This window comes from Petaurus breviceps, unplaced genomic scaffold, assembly GCF_028583685.1.
Source record: "Petaurus breviceps papuanus isolate PSGF00001 unplaced genomic scaffold, PetGlider_PUasm1.0 98, whole genome shotgun sequence".
Lineage (NCBI taxonomy): Eukaryota > Metazoa > Chordata > Mammalia > Diprotodontia > Petauridae > Petaurus > Petaurus breviceps.
The window spans coordinates 18,907,947-18,931,380 of NW_027187460.1; the positions used below are offsets into that span (position 1 = coordinate 18,907,947).

Sequence of the window (23,434 nt, forward strand, 5' to 3'; positions counted from 1 at the left end):
GTTTTCTCCTCAGTAGAATATTTCCTATGGCACTTGTGTCTGCAGATTCCCTTGAAATTACTTAAGCTCCCTAGCAGAGGAGGACATTCTCACGGTATTAGGAACCCTATGCTTTCATCAAACTCACTATAATTTGTCCTTGGTGATAAGACAGGTTTCATGTCTTAGGAAGTTCTTTGCTTGTCAGCCTCAAAAGGTCGAGGGGACATGTCATTATCGTGTCTGAATCTCTGCTGTATACATGAAAATCTTGTCTCTGAAGATTTATCCACATTTTATGGCTAAAGAGGTATTATTGGTACATTGTGTCAGAGTGAAATATTTCCAAGTTCCTGCAACAGTTGATTATAAAAACAAAAAATACAAGAAGCTAGAAGAGACCTTGGGTGAGAGAATATATTACACCTGAAAGAACTTTAACACCCTAATGTGGTGGAATGGATCTTAGGGGTTATCTAATCCTTCCAACAACCATGTGAGTTGCAAATATCTTCCTCCCCATATTACAAATGAAGAAACTGAGACTTGTTATCCAAGCCCAAATCTAAGTTTTGCATTCTATCTCCTAGAGCAGGATGTCTCTGAGCCCCAAAGTAGAGAAATGCCTTTCTAAAAGTAACATGGTGCTTTAATAGCAGGGATTCAGAATTGGAGCACAGGCTGCATTTGACTGTCTTCTCCATTGACCTACATGGCCTTCCCCTGAAAAAGGCTCCTTGGCTGCATTTAGCTAGCATAATTAATATTTATTGAATTGAATTGAGTTGAGCAAATAGTCTTCATCATATCTTACTTCATTCAACAGACTGCTGATTCATTTCTATTCCTTGGACGAAAACCATGCATGCATTTGTCATGATGAGTATGTTGATGTTACCAATTGCTGGTAAGTGAATATCCTTTTTTCATATCCAACATAGAGTGAGATTTCTAACTAGCTTAAAAAGATGTCCTTTTGAATGAGGTCTTAGTTTTGCTGATAGGATGGAGGGGAACAGGGAGAAAGAGGTGGTACTTTTCTCTAAGTGTGAGTGTAGGAAGTATTTTCATACATATTGGAAGTCCATGATGGGCATAAATGACTTGCGCATTTGTGGCCTGTCTACCTTCTTGAAGGCCCCCACCCTCAGGACAATAGAGAAATTATACTGGGACCTTCTTCTACTCATGCATTATAAGAGCTCATGATTACATTCTTGAACATTTAAAGAGTATTGGAACTCATTGGTATGGGTTCTCCTTCATACCTTAGCAAATGGTTTCATGTAACAGTTTGCTATGAAAAAAAGAAAAAGAAAAAATTATTCTGGTGGCCAACCAACATCCTTGTGATGAGCCTTCCCAAACATAGTTGGTCTGGTTCTCAAAGAACAGAAACACACATATCCAGAACTCAGGATTTTCTGTTTTTGAAAAATGACCTGCCAGTGTAGCCACAAGCTTTGAGACTTTAGTTTCCTTCTCTGTAACCCAGGACAATAATACTTATCCTGGTCACTACCTAGCTTGTGCTAAAGATCAAATGAGGGGAATGATGTGAAAGAAGGCTGTGTAGTACAATGGAAAGAGTATTCTCTTGAAAATCAGAAAGCTCAAATCCTGCCTTTGTTTGTCATTGACTGTGTGATTGACTTTGAGAAAGTCACTTAATTTTCCTGGGCTCCAATTTCTCATCTGTATAATGAGAGGAAGGGTGTGGCTTGGGAAGGGGGTTAACCAGATGGGCTCAGGGGTCCCATAGAGCTCTAGAAATATAAAAGGGCTTTGGAAAATATGACAAGATCTACAAATGTAATGTATTGTTATGCAAAGTACCACTAACTTTCAGAGTTTTAAAATTAATTTTTAACTCTATAAATTATCTATCTTACCTATCCATTTATGAGTCTATCTAAACTATCTTATTTTTCTCATCTATCTCTGACCATATTGTCACTAAAATGGAACTAATTTTGCAAATTCTTTCCAGATGAGCCATCCTTGATAAATAGATACTTTGGATCCAAACCCCTCCAGTGTTCAATGGCATACTCACCATGCCTCCACATAGTATGCTCCCTCCCACCTCTCTGTCTTTACTTAGGTTATTCTCTCTGCAAGCCCTCTTTCTTCCTCTGTGCCTGTCTTAGTTCAACATGGATTTTGATCCTTCAAGTCTCACTATTTCAGAAATTCAATTTGATTCAACAAATACTTATTAGCATAAATGCCTACTGTTGAAGTATGAGAACCAGGCTAAGAGTCAGGAAGGAAATGGTTCAATTTCCATTTCTGAAATAGATTGGCTGTATAGTCAATTCATTTAAGCTTTTAGTAACAGGCAGCTCTCTAAGTCTGCAAGTTACAGATGAGTTGCTATCTGTATCAGTAGAGGATATTGCCTTACTGGAAGCTTCCTATGTCACAGGTAAAGTTACAGGTCCAGACCTTCCAAAAATGTTCAAGGCATTATTCTTGATGCTGAGTATGCAAAGATAAAATTAATAAACAATGCTTTCCCTCAAATAACTTATAGTCTACTGAGTACTGGGAAGAGATAATGCATACAAATATAAAGCCTCCTCTAAATACTTCAGGCTACACTGATCTATCCTTCTCTGAACTAGAATCAGAGAAATTTCACATTTAGAAGAGTCCTTCAAGATTAAAGGAAAAAACATTTAGCCAGCAAGAGATCTGAATAGCTTCTTTCTACAAACTCTCCAGAACCAGAACATCAAAAGAAAGGAATTGCATGTCAAATAATAGAGCCATCACAGCTAAATCCATAAGATAAGAAGGTAGAACTCCTCTGAATGAGGTAAAAACTCCATGAATTAACTCTGGAGAACTATGGTTCTTACTCAGTGCCCTTACACACACACACACACACACACACACACACACACACACACACACCTACTTCCAATCAACTCCACAGGCCCACTGAAGTGAGCACAAGGGAGTTCACCAGCTTATAATGCAGTCTGTTTCCTTAAGGATACCACACAGCAGGGACTCTGCCCAAATCCCTCCCTTTTCCAACATGAAATAGAAGACAGTGAATTTACCCAGTCACAAAAGAAAGAAAAATGATGGCCAGATGAAAGTCTTGGAGGAGGGCAAGAAATGTGGCCCATTTGGTGCTCTGAGTTACAGTAGGCCGACATTGCATTGAGCCTAAAAGAGGAGACTAGAAACCAGCTAGGTTTGACAAGCAATGGTCATGTAGACTAGGTCTATCCCAGCCTAGTCTAATACCTTTGATTGGTTGAGGATTAATAGAGATATTTAAGTCCATACAGGGAGATGTTCTCACCTGACAATGACAATTATTTTAAGGGGGGGTGGGAAGATTGGTTGATTGAATGGATTGACCTACATTTTAATTCCAAGTCCAGCATCCTACCCACATTGTACCACATTGTGCCAACTGATCAATCCAACTCTGTTTTCAGTCCCATGATTTTTTACCCTTATGGTTTTCCTCCTTTTGTTCCCTATCTTTCTCTACCCCTGATTCTTCTAAGTGAACTAATTCATTCATAGAATCAGAGTCTTAGATTTTAGAGCTAGAAGGACCTTAGAGGTGACTTTATCCAACACCCTCATTTTACAGATGAGAAGACCAAGACCCATGGCAGTTAAGTGACTTTCCTAAGCTCACATAGTCAGTAAGGATCAGGGGATGAATCTGAATCCAGATCTTCTCACTCCAAAGTCAGTAGTTCTCTTTCCACTATACTTTTATGCTATCTTCCAAGTCCTGATGGTGTGGAAGCATTTACAAGCTATGGTGAAAGTATCTTAGAGTTGCTCTGCTGAAAATAAGCAGGAATGAAGAAAAAAAAGAAGTAGCTCGTTAACACCTATTGGTAATAATATCAACTGGAATTCTGGATTAGAATTTAATTATTAGTCGCATGAAGAAAATAAAAATGTAATAATTATCAAGTAGGAGATAATATTTTGCAATTGCTTTTCCAGTAGGGAGCAGCCATTCTTACAGCAGTAGCTGCTATGCTAATTAAACAGATTGTGAGCAATTATGTTGCATTTGAAAGATGCCAAAGCTATTACAGGGCCTTTGTGCTACTGACTAGCACCTTACAAGATCTTTCTTTCAGAATCACAATGAAGACCTGCATTTCACTGGAAAGATTTATATTTTCCCAAAACATGATGAATGAGCGCTCCATGACACTTTTGGCATACAGATGCTCTCACTGATCATTGCAGTGGACTCCTATCTAGTTTTTCCCATTTCTGGGGTATCTCATCTCCACACCATCCTTCACACAGAAGCCAGATTCATCTTCCTAATGCATAGATAGCTCTAATTATGTCACCCCTACTATTCACACGGGTCTCTCTTGCCTACCAACTCTCCACATACAACACTGTTGACCTCCGCTCTCCTCAAGGGGTTTTCATGACACTATTCTCTCCTGGCTTTCATCCTACAAGCCTATCACTTCTTTACTGAACTATCATCCAGATCACATGCAATCTTAGATTTGGGTGTATCCCAAAACTCTGTCCTGAGTCTTCTCTCTACTCTCAGTGGATGTGTCAGCTCCCATGAGTTTAAATAGCATCTCTCTGCAGATAACTTTCACACTTCATATCCCAAACTCTGTCCTGATCTACAGTCCCACATCACTGTCTATTGTCATTTCAAAATGAATATTCAGAGACCTCAAACTGAATATCTCCAGGCTCTAAGGAGGCAGGTCAGTAGGACCAGATGGTTTATGTGGCCACTGCTTGAGATCCTGACATTAGTACAGCATGTCCATCCATGATATACAAAAAGATGTGTTTCCACTCCATTCATTCTCTTACCCCTTACTTCCCTTAACCATCCTTACAAAGTAGGGAGATTTTCATTAACATTTTTTTTAAAGCAATTGAGGTTAAGTAACTTGCCCAAGGTTACACGGCCGGTTTTTTTGTGTGGGTGTTAAGTATCTGAGGCTGGAACCGATCCCGGGTCCTCCTGACTCCTGACTCCTGACACTGCCTAGCTGCCCCAGATTTTCATTAACATTTAAAAACCTTTCCTTCTGATCTCTTTATCATAAATAGGTGGACAAAATGGGGACACACCTGACCATCCATCAGAAATGACTCAAGGACTTCCAAGAAATATAAGTGAGAATCTTTTGAATTTTTCCTACTAAGTTTAGCTGAGGATGAAAGGGGGAGATTTTGACAGAAGGGGGAAAAATGCATCTTCCTATGAGACAGGTAAAGAAGTTTGTTTCCTTGATGGTAAAGATGTAGAGGTTTTTCTTTCTCTTGCAAATCCTGCCTCTAGGACTGTAGCATGGTTGTGCTTTTCCTCCATATTCCTCCCTCAGATTTGGTGAGAATACTCTCCCAACTTATTCCATGGCTAGAACTTCTATAAAGCTGCCCACAGCTTGGGTGTCACAGGATTCCAAAGTCCAGTGTCTGACTATCCCTGAAGGTATGTGTTGGTGGGACTGAGGATGTCTAATGACCTTTCTTTTTCCTCGTTGGAACACGAAAGTAATTATCACTATCTTGTCTGCTAAGCCAATTATTATAGGAGACTGAAGGAGCCATTTAAAGTCAAAGTTATCAGGATTATAAATGACTGATTTGACACAGAGAGTATAAAAGGTTTATCTAGCTTTTAAGGATATATCTTACAGGACAAAGATACATGATAGTCTTGGTGCTGGTTCTGGTTCTGATGAATACCTGAACTCCTTTGTCTCCTTGCTCACCATGGAGATGATTCCCATAATGATAGCTGATTCAGCTTTCTCAGGAAAGATGAAACTTCCTGAAATGTCTGAGAAGCTCCAAAATTTGGGGGCTGGGTGTTTTTGTTGCTGTGAAAATGCCAGAAAATATATAACCAGAACAAAACCTTCAGTCTACTGGTCAACAACAATCCCTAGCTCCCATGGGACTTGAAATTCTATCTGTTCCATATTCTAAAGACTCCCCCTTTGCAGTTCTATCTGATTTATAGATTGTGCTCCCTCCCCCCCTTTTTTTGGGGGGGAGGCAAGGCAATTGGAGTTAAGTGACTTACCCAAGGTCACACAGATAGTAGGTGTGTCAAGTGTCTGAGGTCGGGTTTGGACTCAGGTCCTTCTGACTCCAGGGTGGTTGTTCTACTCACTGCACCACCTTGCCACCCCTCCATATGTTATTCTGGAGAGTCTGTAGTCTTTCCTCTGTGAGCCATAATTAGGAAAAGTATATTAACCTGAACTCCAATCAAAGCAGCTATTTACAGCCCAAGTAGTACTCCTGTGGAGGTAATATTGACCTCTCTCAAAAGTATTAGCCTCAGTGAACTTGCCAGGTCACTGGAATAATTTCCTACCACACCAGCCCTCCTCCCAAATATCTCCCTCAACTTAAACCAGTCACTCTGGGACCATATTCCTTCAAGGCAGCATCCCCCATTGTTCTACTAAATTGAGAAGGATATAATTTCATGATCCCCCATTAACACTGCCCAGCTTAAGAGTCAAGGACTATCACACAGGAAGCACAGGATATGGCACACAGTAATGTCATTCCTTAGTGACAATAGTGTATGACAGGGGGATGTGAGGTGTTCAGGGAGGACTAGCACCTCTTGCATGAGGGCTTGCTGAGCCCTTTCCAGGGTTTCTCTTCCACCTTTGGTGTCCACCTGCCACCCAGCTCTCACCTGTGGCTCCAAGAAGCTGTAGCGTGTACAATGGCTACACCCTCATAAACCATCTCAACAGATGGGCTAAGCCGGAGTGGGGATTTGGTGAGTTATGGGTATGCCTACCCCAAGCATGTGAAAACTTGCCCCAGTGAAGTGGGCAGATGAGAACAATTTGTTCCAATGGCCATGAAGGTGGCTCTGCAGAGTGCTTAGAACTTGGTCAGACATCGAAGATGCCAAGGTCATCCACTGAATTCCAGGCCATCACCAGTCATCTTGATTTTTTGTCTTGCCCCTGAACTTTGATGACTGGAAGAGAGAGTGAGGTTGATAACTTTGCACAACTCTGCCTCACTTAAATCCAATTCAAGCAAAAGTCATTGCTTCTCTTTGCAAACAAAGAACAAACAACAATATCGTGTGACTGGCCCCTTCAATGACTTGATATCATTTCTGTGGCTCTAAGTCAACCTTCTTTTTCTATTTCCCAGATAAGAAAATAGGATTTATTTAGTTGCATGGTTATTGACAACAGCTCCCCACCAAAACTGTCTCTCAGATCAATTGTCTTACCTTCCTGAGGGTGGGAACAGAGGACAATTATAATGCCCCATCCTAAGCCTTCTTGAGGTTCCAGCAAAATGATAGTCTTATCATGTAACTCGATCTTTATATAAACTTATTATCCCTTTCACGATAACACATTTTAAAAAAATCTTTCCTCTCTTAGATAACATCACATTCTTCAATGGGGCATTTAAAGATGTGGAAAGTGTCACATTATTTTTTGGTAAGTTAAATCCCTAGCTTATAAGGATAATACTGAGGGAGATATTATCACTGTTGGGAATGCTGGGAGTTCCTTTCATTCAAAAACCACTTACAAAGGATGGCCTATAAAGATAAGATCATAGAATCACTGCTTTAGAGCTAGAATGTACCTCATGGGTTTTCTAATCACACACACACACACACACACACACACACATTTTACAAATGAGGAAACTAAATCCAAGAGATGTTGAGTGATTGTATCAAGGTACACAGACTAAGTGGAATAGCTGGGAATACCCAAGTCCTCTGTGACACCAGATTCAGCATCTTTTCCTCTGCATTGCACTTTCTCCTCAGGTTTTCATCAACGACGTAGTAGTGGAGCTGTCAGGCAGTTGATGAGTAGAATCATTGCTTTTGGGACTTAGAACCCAACAGAGAAGATAAGACACATATCTAAATTTGTGATGGCTACATTAGAATTATACAAGAACTGCTACTTCCAGAGTAGAGCATCAGAGCATAAAGAAAAATGCATCATCCTTTTGTAGAGGGCCCTCTTACAGAGGGTTAGAGAGGAAAAGTAATTTACCCAAGTCTGCTCAGCTCCATAGCTGCAACTTCAGGATCCTAATTATGGTCTACTTCCCTGTTGTCTCTGTAATAGAAACATTGCTGCTGCTCAGTAGTGACCCCATTTGGGGTTTTCTTGGCCAAGATACTGGAGTGGTTGGCCATTTCCTTCTCCAGCTCATTTTACAGATGAGGAAACTGAGCAAACAGGGTTAGTAATTTACCCTGGGTTATACAGCTAGTGTCTGAGGCCATATTTGAGCTAAGGAAGGCTTGGCATTCTATCCACTGTGACACTGAGCAGTAGTTAACATTTAAATAGCACTTTATGATTGTAAAGAATTTTATCTACATATTTTCATGTGGCCCAAATAATAAGCTTCTCAGACTGGCTACCCCTGTTTTATAGATTATGTAACCCCTAGAATTATATTCATTTTACAGATGAGGAAACTAAGGATCAGTAAGTAACCTTTCTTGACGTAATAAAAGTACTAAAAGGTAAAACTGAGACTACAATTCAGGTCTTCTCATTCCCACTCCAAGGCTCTTTGCCTTAGTCTCTACAAAACCCTTCTGTATCTCTCACTGTATTTTAACACAGTTCTGGGCACATATCAAGTAATCTATAAATGCTTGTTTATCTAGAGTATCATAACAGTATCAAGGTAATGAGTGGCCTGGACGAAAACTGCTTGTGGCATTTAGATGAAGCCCTCAGTTTCCATATCCTTACTCCCAAAGAACTTCTTCATTTTCCCCCTACCCTCTTTGCAGACTGCTTGGGCTCCCACTTTACTTGGCTGCAGGCCATTTTCACCAACTTCCCAGCCTTGTTCCATTTTGTGAACAAGTTGAGGTGTGTGGCTGGCCTCTGCCCCAAGGACTTTGAAGACTATGGCTGCTCCTGCCGCTTTGAGATGGAGGGAGAACCCATGGATGAGACTGACAGGTGAGTTCCTAGAATCGCAGACTTGGGGTGGGTTGTTGGCTGCCAGAAGTGACAGGAATTATGAACAGCTACATCAGTCGGTCAGGAGCTAGAGGAGCTTAGGGGTCCATTGACTTCTCAAGGCATGTTATTCCACTCTGGGAAAGTTCTAACTATTAAGTTCTTTGTGGATCTGTGAGTAAATTGATACATGAAGTATAAGGTGGAGAGAGGGAGAGAGAGAGAAATGCATTCACATAGGTATATACCAATAGACAGACAGACAGACAGACAGACAGATAGATAGATAGATAGATAGATAGATAGATAGATAGATAGATAGATAGATGGATAGATAGATAGATAGATAGATAATGTCAGCTGGATAGAGTGCAGTGGATAGAGTGCTGTGCCTGGAGTCAGGAAGACTCATCTCCCTGAGTTCAAATCTGGCCTCAAACTCTTACCAGCTGTGTGGCACTGGACAAGGCACTTAACCCTGTTTGCCTCAGTTTCCTCATCTGTAAAGTGAACAAGAGAGAGAAATGATAAACCACTCCAGTATCTTTGCCAAGAACACTGCAAATAGGGTCATGAAAAGTTGGATGTGACTGAAATGACTAAACAAAAAATGGATGTGTCTCTATATAAATAAATATACACACACGTGAAATAGAATTAGATATGTATGTACATATCTCATCATGCTGTTTCATTCACATATATGTATGAATAGAATGAGCTAGAGCTAGAGTTAGAGAGCTATATAGTATCCCAAAAATCTTAGTGCAATTTTAAGTTTGAATAGATTAAAACTGTACCGAGACATTTTGGAAACCCTGTATATATTCTATTTTTGAACAAGTCTAATTAAGTTTATATTTATGTGAATGACAAAGGATATAAGAATACATGCTTATGGGGGGGCCAGGTAGCACAGCGAGTAAGAGCACTGGCTCCAGTGTCGGGATGACCTGGTGATCAAATCCGGGCTCAGTCACTTAGCATCCACCCAGAAACACCTGGCCATGTAACCTTGAGCAAGTTACTTAACCCCAATTGCTTAAGGGCGGCCAGGCGGTTCAGCAAGTAAGAGCACCAGCTCCAGTGTCGGGATGACCTGGGGATCAAATCCAGGCTCTGATACTTAGCACCATACCCAGAAATACCATGTTTCCCCGATAATAAGACCTATCCCGAAAATAAGCCCTCCCCTTACTGTGTAAGATTCGTCTAAAATAAGCCCTCCCCCTAAAATAAGCCCTATTGAGATTGCTACTGTAGTGAAGGTGATCCCCTGTGCTACACGCTACATTACGGTACCCTCTGTATGCACCGTTCCCTTCCCCCCCGCCGGGCCGCCGGGTGAAACGCACGCTGCGCTCCCAGCTGCATCCAATCAGAGCTGCAGCAGTGAGTGTGTCATCCTGTTCTTCCCCAGTGATTTGCTTATTGAATAAAGGTACATTTTTTTGTTCACATTTACCTGTTTATTAAAATTGCTGTTAATGTTCATTAAAATAAGCCCTCCCCTGAAAATAAGCCCTCTGGTGTTTTTCTGTCCAAAAAATTAATAAGACAGTGTCTTATTATCGGGGAAACACGGTAACTGGCCATATAACCTTGAGCAAGTTACTTAACCCTGATTGCTTAAAAAAAAAAAAAATACATGCTTATATCTGTATCTATATATGTGTATTCTCATATTACCTGTATATGTCCTTTATATGCATGTATCCTTGCATTCTTTGTGTGCATGTGTATATGTATGTGTACACACATCCACCCAGATATTTTACAGATATATAGGGATCCACACAAGGAATATGAGATACACACATATATACATACATACATAATACACACACATATATGGAATATAAGGAAATATACAAAGACAAGTACATATATAGGATTATGTATTTATAAAGATAATATAAAGATACATATATTATATTACTATATTGTCCTTGTATATGTGTGTCCTTATAGTCCAAGTATATATCTGTATCTCTCTCTCTATATATATATATGTATATATATTCCTACATATGTCCTTGTGTATATATGTGTGTATACATATATGGCTATATATGTATTTACACACATATAGGAGGTGTGGGTGTGGGGATGGGGTGATTATTCCCCCCTCACATGTATGTGTATATTATGCATAAGGATATATAGAAGTGTGTGCATATGTGTATAAACACATACATACATGTGTATATATGAATATATATACATATATATGTGTGCCTTTATTTGTGTGTGTGCATGTATATGTGGAATATAAGGGCACACATATTGTGGTGTGAAGATGCCCCTGTATTTCCAAAGGTGACATTTAGACAGGATCCACCAACCTGGAATAGCTTCAAGTAGAGATCCAGTGAGGGACCAAGGCCTCAGTTAGCCAAGTTTAGAGATATCCATCATCAGACTGGCTACAGTGATGACTTTTTTTGGCAACAGCAACTAGGAAGACTTCGATGCAAATCCAGCCGCAGACATTTAACTGGCTATATGACTCTTTGCCTCAATTTCTTCATCTGGGAAATAGGGACTATAATAGTACCCAGATGCACAGAAGAGGCAAAGTAAAATATAGAGTCTCATTGGTTGATAGACCTTGCTCTTGACCTTTCATCAGCATAGGTGGCTACAAGATGGAAAAACTCAAGAGTCATCTCCACTGACGAAGTGGTCATTAGATGGATACTTCTTCATGTTGGGCAAGAGAGAATGGTCCAGAGGTACAAAAATATTTTGGGAAATTTCCACATCTCATTAGGACTCCCACCCACACTGGGCTTAGTCACAGTGATTAAGTAAAGGAGGGCAAAAGTCTGGAGTCCCACGTTGACTTTGGTCATGCACTCATCAAGCCAAAAGGGTGGAGGTCCTCTAATCAACATTCTTGTGATTAACCAAGTGAACTTTATAACAAGCTAGTGAACTTATAGCTCATAGTTTAGAGTTACCTTGTAGTTTAAAGTTTGGGGCCTATTATAAGAAAGAATCTATATTATCTAACTATCCCTAAATGTGATATATATGTAAAATATGTATTAATATGTGTGATTTCTGTATTAATATTAGTTGACTAGGTTGACTAAATGTACTAATAATTGCTACCTCTATAGAATCACACTAAACTGAATCACACTGACTGGTGTAAAGTAAAGGTCTAAATAATTACCACAGGGTAAACTGCCTCATTTGTCTTTATATTCCTCAACATCTAGCAAAGACCTATGAATGGAGCAAACATGATACAAGTTTGATATAATCCTGGTAATTCCTTGACATGGGTCAGTAGAGGTACCCGAGCCTCTCCACTCACTTTAGTGTGTCAGGTTATTAAAAGTGAAGCCTCCATGTGTTAGGAGGGATTAGTGACTTTGGTATTATTTTTTTTAAACCAAATTAACCAGAAAACAAACTTTTTTCTGCTTTTGAACCTCCCAATGGCCTTTGAATGTTTTTAAAGACCTCCAGGCAAAAGTTTGTCTCTGCCTCACAAACTCTCAGCAAGAAGGTTGAATATACATATTTACATTTTGAAATGAGAGATAGATTCATCTCAGTGAGTTAGTAGGAGGAGATCCTTTCCTGTTCCCCACTACTTTGTCCTACTGCAAGGATAGGGGTGGGAGGCTCACAATTGTATAAGCATCAGAGACTAAGAAGCAAAGTAGCAATCCATCAAAGTCATGGCCAGATCAGAATTACTAAATCATCCATGTTGAAAATTGATGGATGGATGAACACCCAATTTCATTTTCTTCACACCATCTGAGAGGGTACCAGGGACCCAGAGGGAACACTGGAGGAGAGGTAGTTTACTTGGATATTTGCATACCAAACCTGAATAAATCTTAGTAGATTTATTCAGAGACCCATTATTTTTCTATCTCAAATGTCACAGGTTTCCTGATTGAAGGCAGCTTTTGCCCTGGGTGGATATGAAGTTTTGATTGCCCAGGCCATCAATCAACAAACATGTATTGAGCTCTTACTAACACAGCACCACTGAGCTAATGAATATCCTTTTTTGGACAGTTCCTAGATTAGAGGGACACTTGGCAGAGCCAACACTGTTTCATCATCAAGATGATGGACTTGAAGTTGGAATGTTAGCTCCACCACTGTGACCTCAGCAGCTCACTTCACTTATAGACCTCTATTTCCTTTTCTACTAAATTTAGTGTTTGGATTAGATGGAAAGACCTCTAGGTTACTTTCCACCTCTATATCTATGAGCTGATGATCCTAAATCACTCTCTGGACTTGTAAAGTAGGGACAAAATACCTATGGAGCCTAGTTCGCAGGACTTTGGTGAAGATTAAATAAGGTCCAGGATATAAAGCACCTTGTCAGTCTTAAAATGCTATGTAAATATCAGTTATTATCAAATCCTTATGGCAAAAATGGAGAGATGAAAATCAGATAACCCAGTCAGGTTATATAGGACTATAAGACACACAAGGAATATAATACACACACATATTTATACAATACACATATACATATGAAATATAAGGACACACACATACATTTGTACTTAGTTACAACTGGACCCAAATACTTTTGATTATTGGGTTGATATCAACCTAAGCAAAAGTCCCTAGTGGAATGTTCTAGGGACATGACAAGATATGATCTGTACTCATGAGGTATTTAATCATCCTGTATAAAAATTAATTGAAAGAACTGGGAATGTAAAACCTGGAGAAGAGAAGGCTTAGGTAGAACAAAATAGTTATCTTTGGATGTTTTAAAGATTGTCTTATAGAAGAGATGTTAGCTTTGACCTGTTAGGGTAAAACTAAGGGGACAAGGATGGAATTGAGGATCAGTGTAAGGACAAATATTCTAATAATTAGAGCTAGCCAAAGGTCAAATGCACTGTCCCTGGAGAGAATGTGTTCTTTCACTAGGGGTCATCCAGATTTTGCTTACCTCAGCAAGTCATCAAGGTTCAAATCCTGGCACAACTGCAAGCTTCCTGTGTAACCTTGGACAAAATCATTTCACTTGTCTGGGCCTCAGTTTCTTCATCTGTTAATTAAAGGGATTAGCCTCAATGATCTCTAAGACTCCTTCCAGTTGCAGCATTCTATGTTCTATACTCCAAGGTCCCTTCTGTATTCTAACTATAACACTCTATTCTGACACTCTATGCTTTTCCTTCAAACTGATTCTAAATATAATTTGCCTAGAGGGAGGTAGCTATATGTGATTGTTCTGCTGGGGAAAAACATACTATTATTGATCCAGAGCTGGAAGTTCCCTTAGATGTAATCTAGTCCAACCCCCTCGTTTTACAGAGGAGGAAGCAGGTCCATAAGGTTAAGCAGGTCATACAGGGAGTTAAGTGCCCAAAGTGGGATTCAAATTCGAGTCCTTTGAGTTAGTCCACTCTAACAAACTGCTTCTTTATTCTAGTGACAAATAAACAAGGAATTCTTTCCTCTAACTCCCCAAGTTTTAATTTTCTCCCCAACCATGTGTCCAGTTGTTGTTTCCAGCACCGAAAATGTTATGAAGATGCTGCTGAATTGGAGTGTGCCCGAGACCTCATCAAACTTTCCACCGATGTCACTTGTGACAACCAAAATATTACTTGTGGTAAGTGAAATTCATTTCACTAAGTCTGATAGATGCATGGTGATTCTAGTGTAACTGGTGTGTTTGGGGAAGAAAGAAGTTCCCTTCCTTCCCAGGATACCCACTGTCCAGTGGAACACAGAATTTGACCCAGAGGATTTCCTCTCCTATTCTATCCCCCTTTCTGGAGCTAGGACCAGCTGGATTGGTGGGCACCAATTTGGCATCCTGCTTACAACACCCACTCTTCCCTCATAGAACTCAAAGGATATAGAGCTGGGTGGGATCAAAGAGGTCATCTAAAGTGAAGGAAAGTGAGTTGGGGAGTTTTCTCAGTCCTCTTCATTTGTTGGTCCATCTCTCCAGATTCCAAGGATCCTTGTGAGCATCTTCTATGTAATTGTGATAAAACTGCCATTGAGTGTTTTCTTCATTCATACATCAACTCCTCCCTTAATGGCCTTGATATTGCCTTCTGCATGACCACGGCCACAGGTAAGAAAAACCAGAATGGGTTTCTTAGTTTCCTCAGCAATACTTGCTGTCAATCACTAGCTTTAACTTCTCTTTCTTGTTGGTTATCCTTTGTTCAGTACAATTCAATGACAACGATTCGTGAAGGGCCTGCTACTTTGTAAGCCCTGTGCTTGGTCCTGGGGGAGACCTTGGTCCTCACCTCCAAGAAGCTTAAACTCTAATGGGGACAAGAACACAAATAACTGTGATAGAAGATAAGGTGAGACAAGTGGAAAATAAATAGATCTATGCAAAGTATGGTGAGAAATATGAAGAGGTAGAGATCATTTTCTTTTATATAGATAGGTAGAAGGACAGACAGACACATAGATACATAGACAGATATATACATACATACATATTTACATAGGTAGATTGATGGATAGATAGAATTTTTATTAAACACTTACCATATGCCATGTACTCCTAACAACTGGAATACAAATAAAAGAAAAAAATACAGTCCTTACCTTCAAGGACCTTACATTCTAATGGGGGAAGATAACGCATGAAAAGGAACTGAAAAGGGAGGAAAGTGGGGAAAGTAATGTTTGGGGATAGGAGGAAAAGTCAGGAGCTGAGCCAAAATGGAAGAGAGCATGAATGGCCTGGGTATCTATTGAGAACACTAGTCAGGTCAACAAGTATGAATTTTATGTTTTTATTTGTATTTTTCTATTGTATTCTATTCTTTTTTTTTTCTCAAAGAATCTTGCCCAGGCTTAGCAGCATCAACTCCATGGCCTAATCATTCAGCTGATGAGCCTGGAAACTTTGATTTGCTCTGTTTCCAGCCTGAGCTAGTTCACCTTCCTTAGGTAACCCATGTTTCTTCCTCCCCTCCCAGGGGCTCACTGTATTGGTGCTGGATTTGGTATATACCCCTAATAAGCATTAGCCCTACAGAAACTTAGATCTCCTAAGCTCAAGTGCACCAGACTCAGCTTCCCAAATAGCAAGGAGTATAGGTGTGAGCCACCAAGCCAGGTTCAACAAGCATTTAAGAGCTTATTATATGTGAGGCACTGTAGTAAACACTGCAGATACAAAGAATGGCAAAAACATCTCCCTGCCCTCAAGGAGCTCACAGTCTAATGGAGAAAACGCCATGCAAACAATTACCCACAAACAAACTATAGACAGGACAACTTGGAGGTAACCTCAGAGGGCACTAGCATTAAAGGGAACAAGAAAAGGCTTCTCATAGAAGGTGGGATTTTAACTGACTTTTAAAGGAAGTGAGGAGGAAGAAACAAGGAGGGAGAACATTCCAGGCATGCAGAACAGCCAGTGAAAATATAGAAAGTCCAAAGATATCTTATATGAAGAGTACGTGGTTATCAGCAGCTCGTACCAGCAGCTAGTGATTAATATAAAAGAATACTGGAATGAGAGTTGAGACCTGGGTTCTAGTTCTGTCTCCTCTACAAAGTCGATGGGTGACTGTTAACTTCTCCAGACCTCACTTTACTTGTCCTATCTACCTCCACGGGGGTTTTGAGAATGAAATAAGAAAATGTGTCATTGTGGGGAATCAGAAAACACCATTTAAATATAAGCCATTATTATCATGACATGTCTTGCACATAGCTCCTCACCTGCTGGCCCAGGGTGAGGAGACATTTGTGGCCAATGAATAGGAAATAAGAACATTCATTTCGCTTATTTTACTCCCAATGGGGACTATGGAAGAGCTAAGTTGTGTTTTTGAACCTACAGTCTCAGTAATTCTTTTAATAAGTGGATTAGTTACAATCATTTTGTCCACATACTATACTCTGTTCTCAAAAAAAAATTTCTTGCTCTCCAGCTGGGCTACTGCATTTGGGTGACTTTTCCAGAAAATTTAGACTGGGCAGCACTAGTATAGCAGGAGGTCTGAATCCCAGTTTACTTAGTGGTTCTATGACCACAAGCAAATCACCTCTGCGTTGTTGTGTTGTTGTTGTCCAGTCATTGTGTTGTGTCCAACTACCCATGACCCCATTTGGGATTTTCTTGGTAAATATACTGGCTGGAGTGGTTGGCCATTTCCTTCTCCAGTTCATTTTATAAATGAGGAAACCCAGGTAAGCAGGGTTAAGTGACTTGCCCACAGTCACACAACTAGTCAGTGTCTGAGGATGGATTTGAACTCAGGTCTTCCTGTCTCTGGACCCTTACTTACCTCTGTGAATCTCCTTTATAACATGGAAATGCTGATTCTCACACTATCCTTTTCTCAGGACTTTTGTCAGAAAAGAGTTTTGTGAACTTTCAAGTACTAGGGCAATGTGAGCTATTCCCACCCAGCTTCTGTGTTGCCACCATCCCACGTGCCCCTGCCAGGAGTCACATCCTTCCCTTTTGATAGAATTCTTTTGGAGATGTGAATGCCTTAAATCAAAGGTGTTTCAATATGAACTGAACCAAATTCTTAAGGTCTTTTCATCTTCTTTCTCTCAAAGCTTGTCTTGTCTCCCAATTCTATAGTTTGATGATTTGTCCCTCAAGTGACTTTATATCTTGGTCCTAAATCTGAGCTTGAGAGATTGGAAGTTTATCTCTCTAATGTTCTCTCCCAACATGTTAACTTTTCAGATACAAACAGCAAGGAAGAGATCATGACCCTCCCAACTGATCGTAAGTCTTTCTCATTATACCATGTTTCATTCATATACTGAGGCATTAAAAGGGGGAGTTGTAAATGGTCAGGTACAGATGCTATTCTCTTAAGCTTTAAAGGTTTTACAGAGTACTTTCCTGACAGCAATCCCATGAGGTACTTGCTCATTGTGAGATTTTGAATGAGTCTCTGAACCTCAATTTAATTATTAGAAAAATGGTGATGGCTAGACCTGCCCTATCTGGTCAAGTCAGCAAGCATTTATTAAGAGCTAACTAAGTGCCTGTATTATGCTAAGCATTAGGGATACAAAGAAATGTAAAAATAGTCCTTGCACTCAAGAAACAAACAATCTAATGAGGGAGGTGACATGCAAACAACTTTGCCCAAATAAGATATAAACAAGATTGATTGGAGATGGCCTATAAGGGAAGGCATTAACACTAAGGGGGACCAGGAGAGGCTTCTAAAAGTAAGATTTTAGTTGAGAATTGAAGGAAGCCAAAAGGCTTCTAACAACAACCTACTTCCATGGCTGTTTCATCAGAAAATGTCATTTAAATATAATCCATTTTTGTCACGATGCTTGCAAATAGCCCCTCACTTACTGGTCCAGCTTGAGGAGCCATTTGTGGCCAATAAATAAGAAATAAAAATGCTCGTTTCATTTACTTTACTCCCAGTAGGGACTGCGGATGAAATAAGAAAATGTGAGAATATGGGAAATCACAGATATAAACCATGATTATCAAGAGGCTTGCAAATTGTCCCCACCTACTGGCTTAGTCTGAGAAACCATTTGAGCCAAATGAATAGGGAAAAACAAACCATTCACTTAATTCATTTTATAATGTTGTTGTTGCTGTTGTTCAGTCATTTCAGTTAAGTCCTACCCTTCGTGACCTCATTTGGGGTTTTCTTAGCAGAGATACTGGAATGGTTTGCCATTTCCTTCTCCATCTCATTTTACAGATAAGGAAACTGAGTCAAAAAGGGGGAAGTGACTTGCTTAGGGTAAAAAAACCTAGTAAGTATCTGAGGCTGGATTAGAACTTAGTTCTTCCTGACTCCAGGCCTTGTGCTCTATTCTCTGTATCATCTGACTGTCTGATTCATTTAATAATATTCAAGTATTATTAAGCCTACTTTATAGATAAGGAAATAAGTTCAGAGTGTTTGAGTGACTTTTCTATTACCATACTGCTTAGATAAGAGCCAAGATTCATAGGACCACAGATTAGAACTAGAAAGGATATTGAAGACCATCCAGTGCAGTGGGAGATCCGGAACAGTTAAATGACTTGCCCAAATCCACCTAGGTTATCAACGGCAGGGCCAAGATCTGAACCCAGGCCCTCTTGACTCCAGGGCTGGCACTCTATCCACTGTACCACCCAGCTGACCAACTGCTTTACAAATGGGACCCAGCAAAGTTAAATGACTTTTCCAAATCCACATAGGTTATTAATGGCAGGGCTAAGATTTGAACCCAGCTCCTCTGGCTCCACATTCAGCATTCTATGCACTATAAGAAGCCTCCTCCTAGATAAAAGCATCTTCCAGTGGACATTGTTGGGTTAAGTTGGAAGTATCTCTGACAGCAGATGTGCTAAAATTCCCAAACTCAGCTATTCCTCTGCTCCCAACAACAGGAAACATTAATTACCTTCCATAATGAGACTAATTCAAACATCCAAGTGCAAAACAGGTCCCCATGCTGTACTTAACAGATGTGAATTTGCATTTGTTAGGATGTAGACCATTAAGTACCCTTTTTCTCCTGCCCTCACTGCTGCCTCCCTTGGATAATTAAGCTGGTCTGTGGGCTGCCTCACGATGTTATTGAGGTAGAAGGCTCAGCAGTGCTCAGAGAATGCACACAGACCAAGCAGAAAACTGTGAAAAACATCTGTTCCCAATCACTCCTCACCAAGGTAATGCTGGGCTTGTCTCCCTGTGACTGAGTGCAGAAGTACATCACTAGCTGGGGCCTCAGTGGACCCACCCCATCCAGCCCCCTGGTTCAGGGCACAGTGATCCAGGGGCATGGGACTACATTTAACTCCCTTCCTTTCTGGAAGCTGCCTGGGAGCTTCAGGGCAAGTTGGATGGTGACTTCCCTACTACTTCAAAGAGAAGTTATAGAGGGGACTCTTGGTGTGGTAGGAATTGAGGTCCCTTCTAACTCAAAAATTCTGTGATTCAAAAAGATCAAATAATGAGCTCCAGGGTTCCATTATCTAGTCCTTGCTGGGTATCTTCTAAAAAGTATCATGACTTCTCTGGTCCTGGCTATCACAGACTTGGTCAAGGGACGATCAGCATGGCTAAGAGTGGAGAGAGCATGAACTGGCAGTCAGGAGGTCCTGGCTCTGCTAATAGCTAGCAGTGCAACCTTAACCAAATCACTTAAAACCTCACAGAGCATCAGGTTCCCCATTAGATTGTAAACTCCTTGAGGGTAGGGAATATCTTTTGCCTCTTTCTGTTCCCAGTGCTTACATAGTGTCTGGTACATAGTAGGTGCATAATAAATATCGAATAAGAGTTGTAGGATTACAGGTTGGATTGAATGATCCCTAAATTGTTCTCCAATGCTAAAATACTATTATTTCTATAATTTCTACATTTTGAGGCAACGAATGAATGATGGGAAAGCATTGTGACTGATAAATGAGAGACCCTGGGGTACCACTATGTATCAGAAGTTGGTATCAATGACTGATTATGTGATTTTGAGCAAGCCAATCTACTTCAAATGAGATAATGTATGTAAATCACTTTGTAAAGAATGGAGCTTATATAATTTTAGATTCTGGCCATCACTCCTTTATTTCTTTCTTCTTTCAATAAGGATGTAATTTTGTGGAGGACAGAGATTCTGTAACTTTTGTATATTTTTATCCCCAGTGTACTTACTACATATTAAGCACTTAATAAATTCATCTTATTCAAGATGGTAATGAAGATAAGGATGATTGCGGTGGGGAGTGGGGAGCCCAGCAATGATACTTGGGCTCATCCTTGACTGTCCAAGGTATTTCCTATGAGCAGGAGGGAAAATGATAGGTGGGGTCCTCTGGGAGTCATAGAGTGTGGGGAAAAGCAATATCTAAACACCTGCATGTGGAAATTCTAGTCAGAGTCCATGTTCCTTTTTGGCACACTTTCCTCATTTAGATGGGGAATTGATTGTGCTCTTACTAAAGCCAAGGCCAAGGGCATCACCAGGGGTCAAGGGGAGTTGGGGAGGAAGGTGGTTCCATTTCCCACTATACTCCAACTTCATAGGATCAAGGGATTTGGGACATGAAAGGGACTGGAACCTTAGAGATCATCTAGACCAACTTTCTCTTGGAAGGATGAGGAAATTAAGAACCAGAGAAGGCAAAGGACTTGCTTGAATACCTTCACTGAGTCACCAGTAGCACCAGGATTCAAACCTGTTCCTATTAGTCTACTGTAAGTTTCAAAAAGCGTTTGAAGTTTTACCTACACCACCAAGTGGGATGTGAGTAGGGCATAGCAGGAAAAAAGTTTATACACAGCACAGACCCTGGGGGCAGGACTAGGCCAGTCATGGCTCACAGGAACACACAAGCCTGTATCATGCCTCCTTTCCCGTTATCTTGGCAAGGTCCTTCTCTCGAGGTCTCAGTTGTCTCATCTCTGTCATCTTATTTCAGAGACATAGAGCTTAGCTGTGAAAATCTCAAAAAGGCTAGGAGAATCTATAATGTAGAGGGATAGGCCTTTCTTGATAGCTGCTATTATGGTGTTTTGTATTTAAAAGATCTTTGATAATGAGGGGTTTTTTTGTCTATTTGTTTGCTTGTTTTTAAAGTATTCTCTTTCGTTCCACAGAGCTTCTTGCCCACAAGACCTCTCTGGCACCACGGACATCCACTGAACAAACAGAAGGTATTGTGTGAGGAAAATACAAAAGAAACACCACAGAAGTTAATATGTTATTGCTCATTGACTTACTGTGACTCATGGCATCCCAGAATTATAGAACCTCAGAACTGCAAGGGACCTCACAGTTCACCTACTCCAATCTCCCTCTCTTACAGACAAAGCCCCAAGGGTAACATGACTTGCCCAAGATCATGCCGAGTAATTGGCAGAGCTGGTATTTGAGTGAATCTCTTTGGGATTCCAAGTCCAGTCTTCTTTCTGCTTTAGTTTCATCATCTGTAATTTGGGAGTAGTAATTTCTGTCTTACATGCTTTGCAGGGTAGTTATGAATAAGTCACTTATATACTGTAGAGAGATATATACCATGTGAACTTCGCTTTTTTAGCTTTTAGTATTCCTATTCTGTTAGCATCTAATCCCTCTCTTTTTTCCCCTTTCCTGAGGCTCATCTACACCCTCCAGACATCCATATCACTGGGCTAAGGAGTCATTTGAGTTTTCTGTTTGGAGTAATTTGTACACAAATAGCCTTAATAGTAGTCATGAAGGTGACAAGTGGGAATTGCTAGCAGAGAACTTTGGTGATGTCAAACTGAGACTTTGGGAAGGTAAACTTTTCTAAGTGTCTAAAGAAAAGAAATCCTACCTTCTAAAAGGAAGCCTTCCTTAACACCCCCTTGGCCCCTTAATTCTACTGTCTTCCTTCTGTTGGTTATCTTCTATTTATCCTCTATATAGCCTACTTTATTGCATGCTGTTTCTCCCCCCCCCCCATTAGATTGTAAGCTCCTTGAGGGCAGGGACTGTCTTTTGCCTCTTTTCATATCTCCATCACTTAGTACAGTGCCTGACACATAGTAGACAATTAATATTGATTGATTGAGATTGAGGGTAACTGGGGCTCTGAAACAACTAGAAGGCTGTAGGCTAAACATCCAGCTATCATTATAGAAAGGCTGTTGGCTTTTCCAGTGGTGACCTCCCATGATACTGTGGACCTATGATAGAGGTCCATTTTGTGATGAGCTAAGTCCTAAACCAGGACTGAAATGGTCCTGAAAATGAGGAGGGCCTTGTTTGGAGGCACCTAAGAAAAACTGAGAAGTAGAATAATAGGCCAATGGGATATGAGGGCTGGAAAGGACCATGGAGGTAATTTAGCCCAACTCTGATTTTAAAGATGAGCAAAATAAAGCCCAAACTCTCTGCAGTCTTCAAGAATCTCCCCTCTTTTCCCAGAGTAAGTAGGGTTTGGGTGTGCCATTATGTGAACTATGTGACTGCATTAGGCAAGATATTTCACTTCTGTAACCTTCTCAGTTTTATCTTTTGTTATATGAGGGTTTGGACTAGATGACCTTTAAAGGTCTAGTTCCTGTGAGTCTATGAGAAAGCCTTGAGCAAGTAACTTATGAGTTATTTGCACAAGATCATACCTCTAGGCCAAGTTATTATGATTCTAGAATTAAAGATATAGACCTGGAAGGGATCTCAGAGGCCATCTCATCCAATACTCTCATATTACAGATGAGGAAACTGAGACCCAAGGAGGTTAGGTGATTTGCCCGACATCACAAAGAAACAACTATAATAGGTAGGATTTTGAATATGTTTCTCTTGACTGTAGCCTTTTCATTGTACTGTATTGCTTCTCCACTTTCAAGTTCAAATTTTTCCTTTTATTGAGTCTGCTGCCCCTCCTAAGAAAACCTAGTATAGTTCCAAGACTGGTCTTTAAGAAACATGGCTGCTTCTGGTTTTCTGGGACACTTTAGCCCCATAATGGAAATAGAGAACCTCAGAGCTGGAAAAGATCTTAGAGATCAGCCATCCAAACT

General features: G+C 40.3%; 1 protein-coding gene across 1 annotated transcript in view; it reads left to right on the forward strand.

Annotated features, from left to right (window-relative positions):
• The first annotated feature begins 840 nt into the window (after window positions 1-840).
• Window positions 841-23,434, forward strand: part of OC90 (otoconin 90) — a 50,151-nt gene continuing 27,557 nt past the window's right edge. The window contains exons 1-7 of the mRNA XM_069081300.1: window positions 841-886; window positions 5,068-5,133; window positions 7,395-7,454; window positions 8,789-8,963; window positions 14,465-14,577; window positions 14,923-15,051; window positions 21,542-21,598. Coding sequence (XP_068937401.1) covers window positions 841-886; window positions 5,068-5,133; window positions 7,395-7,454; window positions 8,789-8,963; window positions 14,465-14,577; window positions 14,923-15,051; window positions 21,542-21,598 — 646 coding nt within the window. The remainder of the gene's footprint in view (window positions 887-5,067; window positions 5,134-7,394; window positions 7,455-8,788; window positions 8,964-14,464; window positions 14,578-14,922; window positions 15,052-21,541; window positions 21,599-23,434) is intronic.